This window comes from Coregonus clupeaformis, unplaced genomic scaffold (assembly GCF_020615455.1).
Source record: "Coregonus clupeaformis isolate EN_2021a unplaced genomic scaffold, ASM2061545v1 scaf0687, whole genome shotgun sequence".
NCBI lineage: Eukaryota > Metazoa > Chordata > Actinopteri > Salmoniformes > Salmonidae > Coregonus > Coregonus clupeaformis.
The window spans coordinates 103,134-122,847 of record NW_025534142.1 but is presented as its reverse complement, the minus strand read 5'-3'; the positions used below and the strand labels follow the sequence as shown (position 1 = coordinate 122,847).

At 46.0% G+C, this 19,714-nt stretch overlaps 1 protein-coding gene across 8 annotated transcripts in view; it reads right to left on the bottom strand.

Annotated features, from left to right (window-relative positions):
* Positions 1-19,714, bottom strand: part of LOC121554340 (EH domain-binding protein 1-like protein 1) — a 66,204-nt gene that overhangs the window by 8,957 nt on the left and 37,533 nt on the right. For 3 of the 8 annotated variants that reach the window (XM_041867868.2, XM_041867869.2, XM_041867872.2), the window contains 8 exons: positions 19,639-19,707; positions 19,212-19,439; positions 12,547-17,573; positions 12,387-12,453; positions 11,504-11,683; positions 10,568-11,113; positions 8,609-9,979; positions 6,768-7,811 (listed from right to left, as the gene is read on the bottom strand). The exons of 1 other annotated variant lie outside the window; for it this stretch is intronic. In XM_041867868.2, coding sequence (XP_041723802.1) covers positions 6,768-7,811; positions 8,609-9,979; positions 10,568-11,113; positions 11,504-11,683; positions 12,387-12,453; positions 12,547-17,573; positions 19,212-19,439; positions 19,639-19,707 — 8,532 coding nt within the window. The remainder of the gene's footprint in view (positions 1-6,767; positions 7,812-8,608; positions 9,980-10,567; positions 11,114-11,503; positions 11,684-12,386; positions 12,454-12,546; positions 17,574-19,211; positions 19,440-19,638; positions 19,708-19,714) is intronic. 4 more of the 8 variants (XM_041867874.2, XM_041867870.2, XM_041867875.2 and 1 more) reach the window with 4 other exon arrangements.

The following is a 19,714-nucleotide window of genomic DNA, read 5'->3' as shown; positions in this document are numbered from 1 at the left end:
CCCATTCCTCCTGACAGAGCTGGTGTAACTGAGTCAGGTTTGTAGGCCTCCTTGCTTGCACACGCCTTCTCAGTTCTGCCCACATATCTTCTATAGGTTTGAGGTCAGAGCTTTGTGATGGCCTCCAATACCTTGACTTTGTTGTCCTTAAGCCATTTTGCCACAACTTTGAAAGTATGCTTGGGGTCATTGTCCATTTGGAAGACCCATTTGCGACCAAGATTTAACTTCCTGACTGATGTCTTGAGATGTTGCTTCAATATATCCACAATTTTCCTTCCTCATGATGCCATCTATTTTGTGAAGTGCACCAGTCCCTCCTGCAGCAAAGCACCCCCACAGCATGATGCTGCCACCCCCGTGCTTCACGGTTGGAATGGTGTTCTTCGGCTTGCAAGTAACCCCCTTTTTCCTCCAAACATAACGATGGTCATTATGGCCAAACAGTTCCATTTTTGTTTCATCAGACCAGAGGACATTTCTCCAAAAAGTACGATCTTTGTCCCCATGTGCAGTTGCAAACCGTAGTCTGGCTTTTTTATGGCGGTTTTGGAGCAGTGGCTTCTTCCTTGCTGAGCGGCCTTTCAGGTTATGTTGATATAGGACTCGTTTTACTGTGGATATAGATACTTTTGTACCTGTTTCCTCCAGCATCTTCACAAGGTCCTTTGCTGTTGTTCTGGGATTGATTTGCACTTTTCGCACCAAAGTACGTTCATCTCTAGGAGACAGAACGCGTCTCCTTCCTGAGCAGTATGACGGCTGCGTGGTCCCATGGTGTTTATACTTGCGTACTATTGTTTGTACAGAATAACATGGAACCTTCAGGCGTTTGGAAATTGCTCCCAAGGATGAACCAGACTGTTTTTTCTGAGGTCTTGGCTGATTTTTTTGATTTTCCCATGTTGTCAAGCAAAGAGGCACTGAGTTTGAAGGTAGGCCTTGAAATACATCCACAGGTACACCTCCAATTGACTCAAATGATGTCAGTTAGCCTATCAGAAGCTTCTAAAGCCATGACATCATTTTCTGGAATTTTCCATTGTCACGATCGTCTGAAGAAGCGGACCAATACGCAGCGCGTGGAGTGAACATGATGACTTTATTTAATAAAGCAACCACGAAAAACAACAAATGACGATAGTGAAGTCCTCTGTAACATTGACAGAAACATGGAACAAAAACCCACAATCCCCATGAGAAAACACACAGTATAAATATGGCTCCCAATCAGAGATAACGAGCCGACAGCTGTCACTCGTTACCTCCGATTGGGAGTCACCTGAATAATCACGAACAATCACCACACATAGAAATGAAACAACCAGAATACCCAACATAGAAAAACACCCAAACAAGGAAAATGAACAACCCTGGCTCAATAATAAAGTCCATGGAGCCAGAGTGTCACAGTACCCCCCCCTAAAGGTGCGAACTCCGGGCGCACCAGCATACAGTCTAGGGGAGGGTCTGGGTGGGCGTCTGTCCATGGTGGCGGCTCTGGCACTGGTCGTGGTCCCCACCCCACCATAGTCACTACCCGCTTACGTAGCCTCCTCCAAATGACCACCCTCCAATATAACCCCACTGGATTAAGGGGCAGCACCGGACTAAGAGGCAGCACCGGACTAAGAGGCAACACCGGACTAAGGGACAGCACCAGGAGAAGGGGCAGCACCAGGATAAGGGGCAGCACCAGACTAAGGGGCAGCACCGGACTAAGGGGCAGCACCGGGATAAGGGGCAGCACCGGGATAAGGGGCAGCACCGGGCTAAGGGGCAGCACCGGACTAAGGGGCAGCACCGGGCTAAGGGACAGTACCTGACTAAGGGGCAGCACCGGACTGAGGGGCAGCTCCGGACTGAATGGCGGATCCGGGCTGGACGGCTCTGACGGATCCTGGCTGGACGGCTCTGGCGGATCCTGGCTGGACGGCTTTGGCGGATCCTGGCTGGACGGCTCATGGCTGGCTGACGGATCTGGCTGCTCATGGCTGGCTGACGGATCTGGCTGCTCATGGCTGGCTGACGGATCTGGCTGCTCATGGCTGGCTGACGGATCTGGCTGCTCATGGCTGGCGGAAGGCTCTGGCTGATCCTGTCTGGCGGACGGCTCTGGCTGATCCTGTCTGGCGGAAGGCTCTGGCTGATCCTGTCTGGCGGAAGGCTCTGGCTGATCCTGTCTGGCGGAAGGCTCTGGCTGATCCTGTCTGGCGGAAGGCTCTGGCTGATCCTGTCTGGCGGAAGGCTCTGGCTGCTCCTGTCTGGCGAAAGGCTCTAGCGGCTCCGATCTGGCGGACGGCTCTGAAGGCTCATGGCAGACGGGCGGCTTTGCAGGCTCAGTACAGACGGGCGGCTTTAGCGCCGTAGGGCAGACGGGTAGTTCAAGCGCCGTTGGGCAGACGGACAGTTCAGACGGCGTTGGGCAGACGGGCAGTTCAGGCACCGTTGGGCAGACGGGCAGTTCAGGCGCCGTTGGGCAGACGGGCAGTTCAGGCACCGTTGGGCAGACGGGCAGTTCAGGCGCCGTTGGGCAGACGGGCAGTTCAGGCCCCGTTGGGCAGACGGCAGATTCTGGCCGTCTGAGGCGCACCGTAGGCCTGGTGCGTGGTGCCGGAACTGGAGGTACCGGGCTGAGGACACGCATCTCAGGGCTAGTGCGGGGAGAAGGAACAGGGCATGCTGGGCCCTGGGGACGCACCGTAGGCCTGATGCGTGGTGCCGGAACTGGTGGTCCCAGGCTGAGGACACGCATCTCAGGGCTTTTTATGGTGCGTGGAGCAGGAACAGGCCGGGCCGGGCTGGCGACGCGCACCGTATCCCCGGTGCGAGTGGCCGGAACAGGCCGGGCCGGGCTGGCGAGGCGCACCGTATCCCTGGTGCGTGGAGCAGGAACAGGCCGGGCTGGGCTGGCGACGCGCACCGTATCCCTGGTGCGAGTGGCCGGAACAGGCCGGGCCGGGCTGGCGAGCGCACCATATCCCTGGTGCGTGGAGCAGGAACAGGCCGGGCAGGGCTGTCGACGCACACCGTATCCTTGGTGCGTGGAGCAGGAACAGGCCGGGCAGGGCTGTCGACGCACACCGTATCCTTGGTGCGTGGAGCAGGAACAGGCCGGGCAGGGCTGTCGACGCACACCGTATCCTTGGTGCGTGGAGCAGGAACAGGCCGGGCAGGGCTGTCGACGCACACCGTATCCTTGGTGCGTGGAGCAGGAACAGGCCGGGCAGGGCTGTCGACGCACACCGTATCCTTAGTACGTGGAGCCGGAACCGGCCGGGCTGGACTGGCGACGCACACCGTGGGCTTGATGCGTGGAGTAGGAACAGGCCGGTCCGTACTGGGAACACACACCACTGGCTTTAACTGGGGATCAGGAACGGGCCGGACCGGACTGGTAACACACATCAGTCTCTCACGCCGTGCCGCAACAACTTCCCTTCCTCTACTCGCCAATGGCTCCCGTAATCCGATAGCCTTCTCTCCACATCTCCCTGTGGCAGCCTCCTGCTGCCCAACCGCCCAAGCCATGTGCCCCCCCCAAAAAACTTTTTGGGGTTGCCTCTCGTCCTTCCAACGATGACCCTGCTGACGCCGTTGCTCCTCTCTCGCCAGGGCCTTGATCTTCCCCCAAGGTCCCTTGCCCCCGAGCATGTCCTCCCAGGACCACGATTTGCCCACCTGGGCCATCGCCAGCCTCTCGATCTCCTTACCAGGCGCTTCCTCCCATGTCCAGCTGTCTTGCTCCTGGACACGCTGCTTGGTCCTTCTATGGTGGGTTTTTCTGTCACGATCGTCTGAAGAAGCGGACCAATACGCAGCGCGTGGAGTGAACATGATGACTTTATTTAATAAAGCAACCACGAAAAACAACAAATGACGATAGTGAAGTCCTCTGTAACATTGACAGAAACATGGAACAAAAACCCACAATACCCACGAGAAAACACACAGTATAAATATGGCTCCCAATCAGAGATAACGAGCCGACAGCTGTCACTCGTTACCTCCGATTGGGAGTCACCTGAATAATCACGAACAATCACCACACATAGAAATGAAACAACCAGAATACCCAACATAGAAAAACACCCAAACAAGGAAAATGAACAACCCTGGCTCAATAATAAAGTCCATGGAGCCAGAGTGTCACATCCATGCTGTTTAAAGGCACAGTCAACTTAGTGTATGTAAACTTCTGACACACTGGAATTGTGATACAGTGAATTATAAGTGAAATAAATTGTCTGTAAACAATTGTTGGAAAACTTGTGTCATGCACATAGTAGATGTCCTAGCCAACTTGCCAAAACTATAGTTTGTTAACAAGACATTTGTGGAGTGGTTGAAAAACGAGTTTTAATGACCCCAACCTAAGTGCATGTAAACTTCCGACTTCAACTGTATGTGAAGGAAGAAACCACATGGGAAAGGGCTAAGCAAGTTAAGTCCAAAAAACGGATTCTCACTAAGACAAATTAATTTATTGCGTTCGAGGTTTCATGTTGCTTGTATCTAAACCAAAGTAGATAATTTTAAGATTGTTCTATACATCAGTTGAGGTCTCTATAAGCGTCAACATGCGGTCCTTAACCTATCATTAAAGTGCATCCTTTAAGTTTTGTGCTCAAATATAGGCAAAATGTTTGCCTTGGGGTATGTTGAGCCAATGGTTGAGGCATTGGCAAGTGGAGCAAATTGAAGTGTTTTCCTGCAAGGCATTATCGCTGGGATATGAGGCAACAGGGCCTGGCTTAATGTTAAACGTGTTTAAGTACAAAGTGTTTGTTAGGTGTTAAGCCTGTGTTAAAAGATGCATAAAATGAATAAAAGACAAAAAGCGATTGTGATTGTGTTGAATTGTGTTTGGGAAATAAAGATAGACATGATTTTAAAAAGGCAGCGGTAATATTTAATTCAGAATGTACATTTGTAGGCGGTTTAACTTAGCATGTCCCACGGCTCAATTTACCCCATACCTGGAGTAAGTTGTGCCAAGAGACCACTTTTTTGGACAAGCTATGTTTTCAAAACTGTCATGTTTACATGAATTCTGATTATTTCCAGGGATACACAACATCCTGAAATATACAGTACTAGTCAAAAGTGTGGACACACCTACTCATTCAAGGGTTTTTCTTTATTTTTACTATTTTCTACATTGTAGTAAAATAGTGAAGACATCAAAACTATGAAATAACACATGGAATCATGCAGTAACCAAAAAAGTGTTAAACAAATCAAAATATATTTTATATAGCCACCCTTTGACTTGATGACAGCTTTGCACACTCTTGGCATTCTCTCAACCAGCTTCACCTGGAATGCTTTTCCAACAGTCTTGAAGCAGTTCCCACATATGCTGAGAACTTGTTGGCTGTTTTTCCTTCACTCTGCCGTCCGACTCATCCCAAACCATCGCAATTGTGGAGGCCAGGCCATCTGATGCTGCACTCCATCACTCTCCTTCTTGGTAAAATAGCCCTTACACAGCCTGGAGGTGTGTTTTGGGTCATTGTTCTGTTGAAAAACTAATTATAGTCCCACTAAACCCAAACCAGATGGGATGGCATATTGCTGCAGAATGCTGTGGTAGCCATGTTGGTTAAGTCTGCCTTGAATTCTAAATAAATCACAGACAGTGTCACCAGCAAAGCACCCCCACACCATAACACCTCCTCCTCCATGCTTTACGGTGGGAACTACACCTGCGGAGATCATCCGTTCACCCACACCGCATCTCACAAAGACACAGCGGTTGGACCCAAAAATCTCAAATTTGGACTCCAGACCAAAGGACAAATGTCCATTGCTCGTGTCTCTTAGCCCAAGCAGGTCTCTTCTTGTTATTGGGGTCTTTTAGTAGTGGTTTCTTTGCAGCAATTCGACCATGAAGGCCTGATTCACACAGATCCCTCTGAACAGTTGATGTTGAGATGTGTCTGTGACTTGAACTCTGTGAAGCATTTATTTGGGCTGCAATTTCTGAGGCTGGTAACTCTAATGAAATTATCCTCTGCAGCAGGGGTAACTGGGTCTTCCATTCCTGTGGCGGTCCTCATGAGAGCCAGTTTCATCATAGCGCTTGATAGTTTTTGCGACTGCACTTGAAGAAACTTCAAAGTTCTTGAAAGTTTCCGTATTGACTGACCTAAACGTCTTAAAGTAATGATGGACTGTCAATTCTCTTTGCTTATTTGAGCTGTTCTTGCCATAATATGGACTTGGTCTTTTAACAAATGCTTTAAGAAGGAAAGAAATTCCACAAATTAACTTTTAAGAAGGCACACCTGTTAATTGAAATGCATTCCAGGTGACTACCTCATGAAGCTGGTTGAAAGTATTCCAAGAGTGTGCAAAGCTGTCATCAAGGCAAAGGTTGGCTATTTGAAGAATCTCAAATATAAAATATATTTTGATTTGTTCCATAAGTGTTTTTTCAAAGTTTTGATGTCTTCACTATTATTCTACAATGTAGAAAACTGTAAAAAATAAAGAAAAACCCTTGAATGAGTAGGTCTGTCCAAACTTTTGACTGGTAGTGTATTACTAACTGTAAGTCGCTCTGGATAAGAGCGTCTGCTAAATGACTAAAATGTAAATATCTTTGTTAGAGATAATACTATATTTCCCTTGATGGAGAGATGCTGAATGTAAAAAAGTTCTCAACTTACCCCACAATCCCCTACATGTAAATGCACTCAAAAATGTAAACACGTCACACAACCACTCTTTTGCACATGCGTGTCCAACATAACATACAGTACCTCTCCTCGTCTAAGCCTCCGGCAGCTACGTCTACTGACTCAAAGCCAAAGTCCACCTCTTCAACCCCCATGTATTTTCTCTCTACCTCCATCTTCTCTGTCTCGTTGGCTCCCTTAACATGTAACCAGTCGTCCTCAGCTGGTGTAGCAGTGGTTGGAAAGGTCTTTTCAAGCACTTCTGCCTCTGAACCCCTCTCAATGTCCTCGCTAACAGTGTCTGCGAAGAACTTAGGGGTTTCTGTGAAGGACTCCATGACAATGGCAGTTTCTGTAAAGGTCAAGCTCTCCATGCTCTCCTCCAGTCCCTTCTCAAAGACAGTCTCTGCCTCTGAACCCCTCTCAATGTCCTCGCTTACAGTATCTGTGAAGGCCTCAGTGACCATAGCGGTATCTGTGAAGGTCCAGCTCTCCCCACTCTCCTCCAGTCCCTTCTCACAGACTATAACTTCTGGTGATATCTCCTTTGAGTGAAGAATTGTGACAAAGCTCCCTTCGGAGACCATGCTTGAGGTTAATGATATTGAACCCTCTGTGGCTTCCTGACTGGTGGCTTGATTGTCTTCCTGAGAGAGAGACAGCAAGCCCTCGAGGGAGTCTGTCTGCCTGGTGAATGAGGAGTCCATTGAAGGAGTTCCATCTGAGAAAGTGGAACTGAGGCGTTTTTTCGAGCGGGGAACTGGAACAGGCATGCTTGATTGTTCTATGTTTAGTCTACTCCTCCTCCTACGCAGAGGAGCAACCACCACTTCACTAGATGCTGCAGGCTGGCACCCAGGGGGTACGGGAGGAAGACTACTGCTCCTCTTGCTGCGTCGAGGTGGTTCAAGCACAGAGGCTGAGGCTGCATGTGAACGTCCTCTCTCTCTGGTAGAATCGTTGTCATCCCCACTAGAGGCATGCCGGGTCTTTGGTCTGGTAGCATCTAAATGGACAGGAGGGGTCGGGTCTCGTTTCCCACGAGGCTTTGGGACTGGTAAGTACTCCTGCTTGTCCTCAGTCTTTACTTCTGGCGCAGTGTCCTCTGTCAATGCCTTCTGAGCTGCACTGTAAAGGAAAACTGTAATTTATGCGCTAATTTGGGGTATTATCAACAGTAAAATACTGTGAAAGCATTTTACTGCAGCATACTGTAAATTATGGTGCATTGTGGGAAATTGTTGTGGGTGGGGAAATAATTTGGATATTTTGAATGGTATTGTAATTCCATCCCACAGAATACAGTACCGTACCGTATATTTGGAGCGCCAAAAACCTTTTGACCACTAGTGGGTGCATGGTATTGTTGTTTCTGGCTCATTAACATATTTTGAGGCATGTCTTGTAAGAGGCTATATTTGTTGCACCTGTTAGAGAAAGCTGTACCAATTTAACTGGTCTGTGGTAGTAGTGACCCATCAAACTAAAATATATAGGGGACAGGATTGGAGTTGCAACAAGTCTTAAACCTTCAATGGTTGAGCATTTTGCCATGTCCTTTTGGTCTGTTTTGCCCTGTAGCCGCAGCCTGTTAAGAAGCCTTTGTTAAGGCCTCTAGAAGTGGAAGTGATATAAAACACCAAATATCAATTGATATGCTGTGATATGTAAACACATTACCTAGCAGCCAACCTGCTTGCACCAATCCCATGTAATTACAGTAAAATAATGTGAAATACAAACCCCAATCCACTCAATGAATATAATTCATCCATTCATTCATTAGATTACAGTAGCATTGACTTTTTTACAGTATAATACAGTCAATTCTACGGTATTGTACGGTGTGTCATTGTACAGTACTTGCTATGATACCGTTTTAAGATTACAGTAGGTGTACTGCAATATGAAATACAGGAACTTACTTGCCAATGAGCGGCCTATAAATTACTGGCTTATCTTCAACTGGCTCAGTGGACATTTCTGTGACTTCCTGAGACTGCATCTCAGCCTCAACCTTTTCAAACGAGTCTATCATCAGATCCTCTATATGGCCTGGTGCTGTAGACCCCTGGTTGGCAGCATTCAGGGCCTCTACAACCACAGCCTCATCTTCTGCTTTGCCTGATTCCACTGGGGGAGAATTTGTTTTCTTGCTGCGCCTTGGCGGGGCAATTTTTCTGATGATCAAGAGGGGGGCAGTCTCTCTCACACCAAAGTCCGGGTACGACTCTGTCGGTACATGATCTGGTGTTAGGGGAACAGTTGTGACCTGACCAGTAGCACTCTCTAAATTATCAGCTTTCTGACGAGGCTCGGGAGAGGGAGATGCTTTCCTTGTGCGCTGAGGTGGAATCAGCTTAGTGACCGCCTGGGCAATCAGATTCTCTGGCTCATCAGCTTTCGGAGTTGGCTGTGGTAGAATCAGTTCAGTGGCTACCTGGCCAAGTTTCTCTGAAGGTTCTGCACTGGAGGCTCTAGAGGTTCTACTTGGCCGCGGAGGTGGGACCAGGCCAGTTGCCTGTGTTGATGTGTCTTTAGTGAAGCTTTCCTTTCTCCTCAAAGGTCGGTGTGGAGACTCTGCAGGAAGACTACTGTCTCTTTTCTTAGTACGGCGAGGAGGGACCACGTCTGTGTGCGCCTGGACAGGGGCATCAGCTTTCTGTTGGGGCTCTGTTGAAAGACTACAGTCTCTTTTACTACCAGGCCGTGATGGGACCACCTCAGCAGCTGCCTGGGAAGTGAAACCCTTCTGACCATCAGCTTTCTTTAGAGGTTCTGTTGAAAGACTATTGTCTTTTCTCTTCGGACAGCAGGAAGCGACTACTTCAATGGGCTTCTGTACAGATACATTCTCAGATTTCTGTTTGCGCTCTGGAGTGAGGCTGTCATTTCTCCTTAGAGGCTGTGAAGCAACTACATTAAATACAATCCCTTGAGCATCAGCTTGCTGTTGAGTTTCTGGTGGAAGACTTCCCTCTCTTTTCTTCACACGATGAGGAGCGACCAGTTTAGTCGTTACCTGTGCAGGGACAGCCTGGGTAGCCACACTTCCTTGGTCATCTGCTTTTTGTTGAGACTCTTGTGGAAGGGATCGCTTTTTCTTTCTGCCTCTCTGAGGGGGGACAACTTCTGATTGTGTTTCAACTGAGGTGACTGGGGTGACAGTCTGATCTTCAGAGGGTTTATCTGGGATGGGTACTATATGTTCTTCAGACTTGTCCTCTGCCAGCAACTTGTCTGCAGTAGGTTGTGAGGTAGACACAGAGGCTTCCTCTGTGCTTGCGTGTTGGGGGCTTAAAGAAAAAAAAAGTTATGTCTCAGGTCTTGCTATAGAATTAGATTCCATTAAAGGCCTAACTTCTCACTTTAAACAACGTTTTTTTGTTTAATTATATTATCAAAAAAGCAACCTTACAACAATGATTTTTCACAAAAGCCACATTCCATAAGCTAGCAAATGACTAAATAGAGACAGTTGCATACCCAAGTCCACTGAGGAGATACTGAAGAAGTGTTACAAGGGAACAACGCAACACAGTGAACAGTTATAACTCATACAAATCGTCCATGTTTTTTTCCTTAAATTACAAGCATGCGCACACACACATATTTGTCACACGTCTGACATAGCAGCATAAACAGTACAAAGACACTGATGACATGGATCCACAAACAAGTGCTTTAAACATCAAGAAGCCGCTTAAACACATCCAACATTCTGTACTGTAGACTTGTCCATCACAGTTCACTGAGTAGCAAGCATTGCTGAGCAAAACATTATGCAAACAAGAGACAATGTTATAACTGCAACTAAACATATTTGTATTCTCAAGCCGTGCAGGCAAATAGTTCCGAGACGGGTTTGCTGCCAGGACACTCACCCCTTGTCCAGGTGTAATGAAGGTGATAATTCTGTCTTGATAGGTGACCCTGCTGAAAAAACTTCAACATAACCTGTTATCTGTCCAGAATCCTGCACTTTGAATGTTGACTTCTCCCCTACTTGCGCCCATGAGTCAAGGGTAACCTCTTCTTCCCCAGTTACCACAAACTCTCCTCTGGAGATCTCAGTAAGGTCAGCCTCCGTCAACGGCGGCCATTTTCTCATACTGCTTCGGCCTTCGACTCCAACAAACCCATCCTCACTGTCTTGTCTCACTGCCGATGGAGAGTTGGATTGCTTGTCTTCCAGAGTAAACAAGGATGACTCAGTAGTGGTTGGGAGCTCTATAGTTGGTTTGGTTTCACCCTCAACATGCGGTGCCTCTCCAGACACTGCTTCCTGAATGAGGGTAGATATATCTGGGACAGGTTCAGAGGAGCTCTCAGATGGGACTGCACTGTCCTCTGGGTCCACAATGCTACTGTCTGCATCTTCTGTTGGAGGGGAACCAGACGGACCCAAAATGGCTGCTACTGTTTCATAACTGTGAGAGAAGGATACTAACTGTAAGTGAGGGATTGAGCCCTAAAACAAGAGTGATACACATTGGGAGCATGCCAACCATATACAAAGTCTCAAGTCTTCTCAGAAATCAAGGTGAATAAACACAGATCGTTCAAACTTCAATCATCAAGAAATTTATTTTATTAATCGCATACGAAAGATGCTCAAAGTTCTACATTTGACCAAATTGTCAATCCATGATGAAAATAGAAAATGCCATCACATGCAAACAGAAATCTAAACAACTAGTGAACATGAGGGTGACACTGGTGAATATAATGACCTTAAGTGGACTCGTGAGTCAGAATGCTACTACTTTCTAAAAAGTAAGCACACTACACATTTTGCCTCACACCAATCTCCCACTTACCCTCTGGAGAAGACACCAACAATAGTCTGTAGAAGGCCAGAGGCCTCCTCCAGCTTCTCTGCCACAGAACCCTCAGCCTCCAGCACCTCCCACCCCAAGACTTGCTCTGGTTCTGACACTGCTGAGGGCTTTTGGATCTCCTCAGATGTGACCTTCTCTATTTGTGGGCTGCTGAGGACACTAACATGAGAGGTGAACATTGAAAAGAACATCCCCACAGAATCCATGCCACGCACAGAAAAACACACTAAGTTGTTGGCATGCACCACAACGACTCATCCGTCACAAATTCAGTAAGAATATCAATCCATAATATATGATCGTCATTTAAGAGGCTCACAGACCTAAAACACATCTCAGATGCAGAACATCTTGAAAATGACCAAATGCCATGCAGTCTTTAAAACTAACTGTTTAGTGTTTCCAGAGACCTATAATTAATTGCAATATGAGTGAAATAGTTTTCCTTCCAAACATTTTAATTAAGTATGTTAAAAAGCAGCTTTTCTCTGTTGGAATGGTGTGGGCGTACCCCAACAACAGAATGGTGTGGGCGTATACTGGTCAAAATATTCATGCAAGTAGACCGCTGATTGGCCAGCTCATAATGACATCATCCTCTATGAGGAAATAGCAAGCACTTTTGAAACAGTCTGTTGGCGGGTTTTTAAGTGTTTTTTCTCCAATGTATGCTTCGGCCACAAATATGAGTTAACAGAATATTAACTTTTAAAAGTGAGATTTTCACTGGACAGTTACTTCAGAGGTTTGCCAGAGCTCAAATATCTGGCTTTCCAGTAGCAATGGCAGGCCAAATAAGACAAACAACAACATATCAGTACCACTGCAATCCATGCAGAGAGCCATATGCTCAAACACTTACCCCTTATCTAGAACATACTCTGCTGGTTCCCCAGCAACCTCTTTCTCCTCTGTCTGCATACTTGTCTCTTAAAAACCAAAAGCAAATATAATGTTGCATTCCACTTGCTATGCGAGTCACTGGAAATAGGATATTACATGCTTAACCACACATATCTTACCATGTGCCTCTACAGACTCTGCACCGTGAGGGGGCGCAGACGGAAAACCAGGAATGCTTGCTGCCTCGGGGCAAGATGGTGCCAGTGCAACCATAGTTTTAAGGCCTTCATCTCCAACTGCACTGCCTAGGTCAGGCTTGGAAAGCACTGTATCTTCTGACCTATCCTTCAATGGTTTTTCATACAATGGCTGCATAGAACTCACAGATTCTTCTCCCTGGGCCAGAGCCAATTCAATTGGCTGTCTAGAAGGTAATCCAGGTACTGTAGATTCATTTGGACAAGATAGGAGTAGAGCAGACATGGTTTGTTCTTCCATTGCTTTAGGTTGTAGTAAGGACAGGAATCCAGGAGTGAGACTTTCACATGCCACTATATTTTTCATATTTTCTTTGTCTGCTGACCTATCTTTGATTATTATGGTCTTATCTTTCAGTGTCTTCTCAAACAGAGGCTTCTGTTCAACGTGCCAATTTCCTGTCTGGACTTTGGCCGTAGATGGAAAACCTGGTAGACTGGAGATTTTGAGGCAAGATTGTGTGAAATCCACACTATCTACTTCCTTCTTAGGTTGTGGTGCAGAGGGGAAGCTAGGAATCCCGGCTGCTTCTGGGCAACATGGCACCAAAGCAACCATTGCTCTTGTTTTGTCAATGTCTTCTTTTGATCCGTCTTTTGGGAGAATGTTTTCTTCTTTCTTCTTCTTCTGCAAGTGCTCAAACATAGGCTTGGGGTCAACTAGCCATTCTAAATGTGTAGCCCCCTCAGTGGATGCAAAACCAGGGAGACTGGAAACTTTACGGCAAGCGGGCACAAGACTCAACATACTTAGATCTACCTCAGCTTTGGAATGTGGTGCAGAGGGGAAGCCAATAATACTTGCTGCAATAGGGCATGATGGTACCAGATCCACCATTCCTTTCATTTCTTGTTTGTCTTTTTCTGATATTTCCATCAATAAAATCAGATTCTTCTTCATTTGCTTCTCCCATAATGGTTGATGATCCTTGGGTGGGTCTGTGTGACAATCTTTTCTTTCAGTTTGCTGATTGGATGGGAAACCTGCAATACTGGAGACTTTTGGACACAATGGAAGAAGGTTGACCATATTTGGCCCATAATATACTACTTTGGGTTGTGGTACAGAAGGGAAACCAGGCACCAAAGACATATTTGGACAGGATGGAACCAGAGCCACTATTCCTTTCATATTGGCTTTGTCTTTTTCTGATCTTTCCAATATCACAACTGGATTTTTCTTCATTTTCTTCTCCCATAATGGCTGATAATCCTCGGCCTGATCTGTGTGCCAATCTTTTCTGTCAGTTTGCTGACGGGATGGGAAACCTGCAATACTGGAGACTTTTGGACATGATAGACTGATCATCCTTGGCCCATAATAGACCTCTTTGGGTTGTGGTACAGATGGGAAACCAGACACCAGAGACATTTTTGGACAGGATGGAACCAGAGCCACCATTCCTTTCATACTTTCTTTGTCTTTTTCTGATCTTTCCATTATAACAACAGGCTTCACCTTCATTTTCTTCTCCCATAATGGCTGATGATCCTCGGGCTGATCTGTGTGCCAATCTTTTCTTTCAGTTTGCTGACGGGATGGGAAACCTGCAATACTGGAGACTTTTGAACATGAAAGACAAATAATACTTGGTCCATAATATACCTCTTTGGGTTGTGGTACAGATGGGAAACCAGGGGTATGAGCCACTTTTGGACAAGATGGTACCAGAGCCACTATTCCTTTCATATTGGCTTTGTCTTTTTCTGATCTTTCCAATATCACAACTGGATTTTTCTTCATTTTCTTCTCCCATAATGGCTGATAATCCTCGGCCTGATCTGTGTGCCAATCTTTTCTGTCAGTTTGCTGACGGGATGGGAAACCTGCAATACTGGAGACTTTTGGACATGATAGACTGATCATCCTTGGCCCATAATAGACCTCTTTGGGTTGTGGTACAGATGGGAAACCAGACACCAGAGACATTTTTGGACAGGATGGAACCAGAGCCACCATTCCTTTCATACTTTCTTTGTCTTTTTCTGATCTTTCCATTATAACAACAGGCTTCACCTTCATTTTCTTCTCCCATAATGGTTGATGATCCTCGGGCTGATCTGTGTGCCAATCTTTTCTTTCAGTTTCCTGACGGGATGGGAAACCTGCAATACTGGAGACTTTTGGACACAATGGAAGAAGGTTGACAATACTTGGCCCATAATATACTACTTTGGGTTGTGGTACAGATGGGAAACCAGGGGTACGAGCCACTTTCGGACAAGATGGTACCAGAGCCAACATTCCTTTAATTTCTTGTTTGTGTTTTTGTGATATTTCCATCAATAACATGGGCTTCTTCTTCAATTGCTTCTCCCATATTGGCTGATGATCCTCAGGCTGATCTATGTGCCAATCTTTTCTGTCAGTTTGCTGACGGGATGGGAACCCTGCAATACTGGAGACTTTTGGACATGATAGACTGATCATCCTTGGCCCATAATATACCTCTTTGGGTTGTGGTACAGATGGGAAACCAGACACCAGAGACATTTTTGGACAGGATGGAACCAGAGCCACCATTCCTTTCATACTTTCTTTGTCTTTTTCTGATCTTTCCATTATAACAACAGGCTTCACCTTCATTTTCTTCTCCCATAATGGTTGATGATCCTCGGGCTGATCTGTGTGCCAATCTTTTCTTTCAGTTTCCTGACGGGATGGGAAACCTGCAATACTGGAGACTTTTGGACACAATGGAAGAAGGTTGACAATACTTGGCCCATAATATACTACTTTGGGTTGTGGTACAGATGGGAAACCAGGGGTACGAGCCACTTTCGGACAAGATGGTACCAGAGCCAACATTCCTTTAATTTCTTGTTTGTGTTTTTGTGATATTTCCATCAATAACATGAGCTTCTTCTTCAATTGCTTCTCCCATATTGGCTGATGATCCTCAGGCTGATCTGTGTGCCAATCTTTTCTGTCAGTTTGCTGACGGGATGGGAAACCTGCAATACTGGAGACTTTTGGACATGATAGACTGATCATCCTTGGCCCATAATAGACCTCTTTGGGTTGTGGTACAGATGGGAAACCAGACACCAGAGACATTTTTGGACAGGATGGAACCAGAGCCACCATCCCTTTCATACTTTCTTTGTCTTTTTCTGATCTTTCCATTATAACAACAGGCTTCACCTTCATTTTCTTCTCCCATAATGGTTGATGATCCTCGGGCAGATCTGTGTGCCAATCTTTTCTGTCAGTTTGCTGATGGGATGGGAAACCTGCAATACTGGATACTTTTGGGCATGATAGACTGATCATACTTGGCCCATAAAATACTACTTTGGGATGTGATACAGATGGGAAACCAGGGATATGAGCCACTTTGGGACAAGATGGAACCAAAGCCACCATTCCTTTCATCTTGGCTTTGTCTTTTTCTGATCTTTCCATTATCAAAACTGGGTTCACCTTAATTTTCTTCTCCCATAATGGCTGATGATCCTCGGGCAGATCTGTGTGGCAATCTTTTCTGTCAGTTTGCTGACGGATTGGGAAACCTGCAATACTGGAGACTTTTGGACACAATGGAAGAAGGTTGAGTATAGTTGGCTCAAAATAGACATCTTGGGGTTGCGGTACAGAGTGGAAGCCAGAAATCATGGGTGCTTCTGGGCAACATGGCACCAAAGCAATCATTGCTTTCATTTTTTCAATGTCTTCCTTCCTAAATGTGTCTTTTGGAAAAATGTCTTCTTCTTTCTTCTTCTTCTGCAAGTGCTCAAACATAGGCTTGGGCTCAACAAGCCACTCTAATGTTGTAAACCCCTCAGTGGATGTGAAGCCAGGGAGACAGGAAACTTCAGGGAAAGTGGGAACAAGACTCAACATATTGGGTTGTGGTGCAGATGGGAAGCCAGGGATCCTTGCAGCATCAGGACATGAAGGTCTCAAAGGAACGTTGGTTTTCATTTCCTCTTTGTCTACCTTTAAGCTGTCAATAATGACTTTCCTATCCTTTAACGGTCTCTTGAACAATGAGCTCTGATCAAAAACCCACCCTGCTTCCCTATTCCTCTCAATGGATGGAAAACCAGGGTGACTAGAAACTTTAAGGCAGGAGGGAACAAGATTCACACTACTTATCCCCACTTCAGCTTCTGGATGTGGTGCAGAGGGGAAGCCAGGAATCAGGGATGCTTTTGGGAAACATGGCATCAAAGCAACCATTGCTTTCATTTTTTCACTGTCTTCTTTTGATCTGTCTTTTGGAAACACATTTTCTTCTTCTTTCTTCTTCTTTTTCTGCAAGTGCTCAAACATAGGCTTAGGGTCAACAAGCCACTCTAATGTTGTAGCTCCCTCAGTGGATGCGAAACCCGGGAGACTGGAAACTTTAGGGCAAGCGGGCACAAGACTCAACATACTTAGATCTACCTCAGCTTTGGGATGTGGTGCAGAGGGGAAGCCGGGAATACTTGCTGCAGTAGGGCACGATGGCTCCATAGTCACCGTGTGTTTCATTAGCTCTTCTTGTAATCTGTCCAAATGTGGACTGGACCTAATGGTCACCCCTTCTTTCCCCTTCACTGTCTTCTCCCAAATTGCCTCAGTGTTGATTGTACACTCCTCTACCTGACTTTCAAGAGAAGGGAATCTGAGTGTGCCAGCCACTCTTGGACAGGATGGCATTAGATCTGCCATGTTAGATTCCCTCTCTACCTTGACTTCCTTGGACAGATGTGTAGACGGAAAGCCTGGAATGCTGGCAGTTCTTGGGCAAGATGGGACCATATCTGCCATAACTCTCACCATGTCTCTCTCCTCTTTTGATCTATCCATGGCCAGCTGTGGAGCGTCCTTTGTTGGCTTCTCCAATAATACGCTCGTGTCCACTGGGCAGTCTTCTAATTGAGCCTCTGAACAGGATGTTTGGGTGGATGGAAACCCTGGTGCACTGGCAACTCTTGGGCATGATGAAACCATGTTTTGCGGTCTGAGGAGAGGGTAAACCACGGTCAGAGGTGACTATAACAACCATGAAAGCAGAGTTTTCAACTAAGAACAAAGCAATCAATTGGAAATGACCATCTAAAACGATCACACACAAACCAAAACTCATGCTCAAACATGATCTGACTATTCACAAAAATTACTATTAATAATGCAAACATTTAAATCAAGATAAGAGCCAATCTATGTGCATAAATACCACACAATCAAATGTAAGGGTTTTTTCAAAACCATGCTTGCAAAAATGTATACTGAACAAAAATATAACATGCAACAATTTCAAAGATTTTACTGAGTTACAGTTCATATTAGGAAATCAGTCAATTTAAATAAATGCATTAGGCCCTAATCTATGGATTTCACATGACTGGGAATACAGATATGCATCTGTTGGTCACAGATACCTTAAAAAAAGGTAGGGGCGCGGATCAGAAAACCAGTCAGTATCTAGTGTGACCACCATTTGCCTCATGCAGCTCGACACATCTACTTCACATAGAGTTGATCAGGCTGTTGATTGTGATCTGTGGAATGTTGTCCCACTCCTCTTCAATGGCTGTGCGAACTGGAAAACTGGGAAATGTTCAGCTTCCAGGAATTCTACCCGGTACAGTTGAAACCGGGATTCATCCGTGAAGAGTACACTTCTCCAGCGTGCCAGTGGTCATCAAAGGTGAGCATTTGCCCACTGAAATCGGTTACGATGCCGAACTGCAGTCAGGTCAAGACCCTGGTGAGGACAACGAGCACGCAGATGAGCTTCCTTGAGACGGTTTCTGACAGTTTGTGCAGAAATTATTTAGTTGTGCAAACCCACAGTTTCATCAGCTGTCCGGGTGGCTGGTCTCAGAAGATCCCGCAAGTGAAGAAGCCGGATGTGGAGGTCCTGGGCTGGCGTGGTTACACGTGGTCTGCGGTTGTGAAGCCGGTTGGACGTACTGACAAATTCTCAATAATTAAGTTGGAGACGGCATATGGTAGAGAAATTAACATGACATTATCTGGCAACAGCTCTGGTGGACATTCCTGCAGTCAGCATGCCAATTGTACGCTCCCTCCAAACTTGAGACATCTGTGGCATTGTGTTGTGTGACAAAACTGCACATTTTAGAGTGGCCTTTTATTTCCCCCAGCACAAGGTGCACCTGTGTAATGATCATGCTGTTTAATCAGCTTCTTGATATGCCACACCTGTCAGGTGGATGGATTATCTTGGCAAAGGATACATGCACACTAATGGATGTAAACAAATTTGTGCACAACATTTTAGAAAAATAAGCTTTTTGTGCATATGGAACATTTCTGGGATCTTTTATTTCAGCTCATGAAACATGGAACCAACACTTTACATGTTGCGTTTATATTATTGTTCAGTGTATATATTCATTAAAATTGTAACTAATAATGCAACATATTGGGAAATTAAATTAAGTCTAGAAGCACAAATCCTACAATTCGATTTCATACCATTCCTGCATTTGGCTAATGCTCTGTTTAAGTAATGTTAAATCCAAACTCCAAAAACAGCAATAGGAATGCAACACCATGCAGATCAACACTACTAAACCAGCACCATGCTGGCAGGTAGTGAGGTTGAGCGCTGTGGCCCTTTCACACTTACCGCATCTCATACACTTTCACCTGCCTAGCCACAGTAACCTCTTCCTTCCCAGAATGCTCCATTCCAGAGACTGACTCTAAGTCTTCCTCTACCGCTTCTTCCTCACATATCATGTCCAAGTCCTCTACAACTTGATACTCTGCTAGTGCCACAATCTCATTGTCAACAGTTGCTCCCATCCCATACGGCAATGGCTGTCCCCCTTGGATGGGAGGCTGACGCGAACGGCTGAAAGAGCGTGACAGGAAGTGAGAGACCAAATAAATGGGAAGAATTACACAGTGAAAAGCACAGGGCATGCACCTTGCAAGAATAGTGCAAAAAACACAGTAGTGTCAGACAGATGTGGAGCAGATGGTGCAAAAGCATTATTGTAAGCAGTCAAACAAGAACAGCTGCACTCCTGCAGCAAACCAACACAACCCACCTCTCTCTGACAGTCAAGAATAATGGCATGTCTGTAGGAATGGAGTGCCACATTCGGCAGTGCAAGTGTCTGAAAA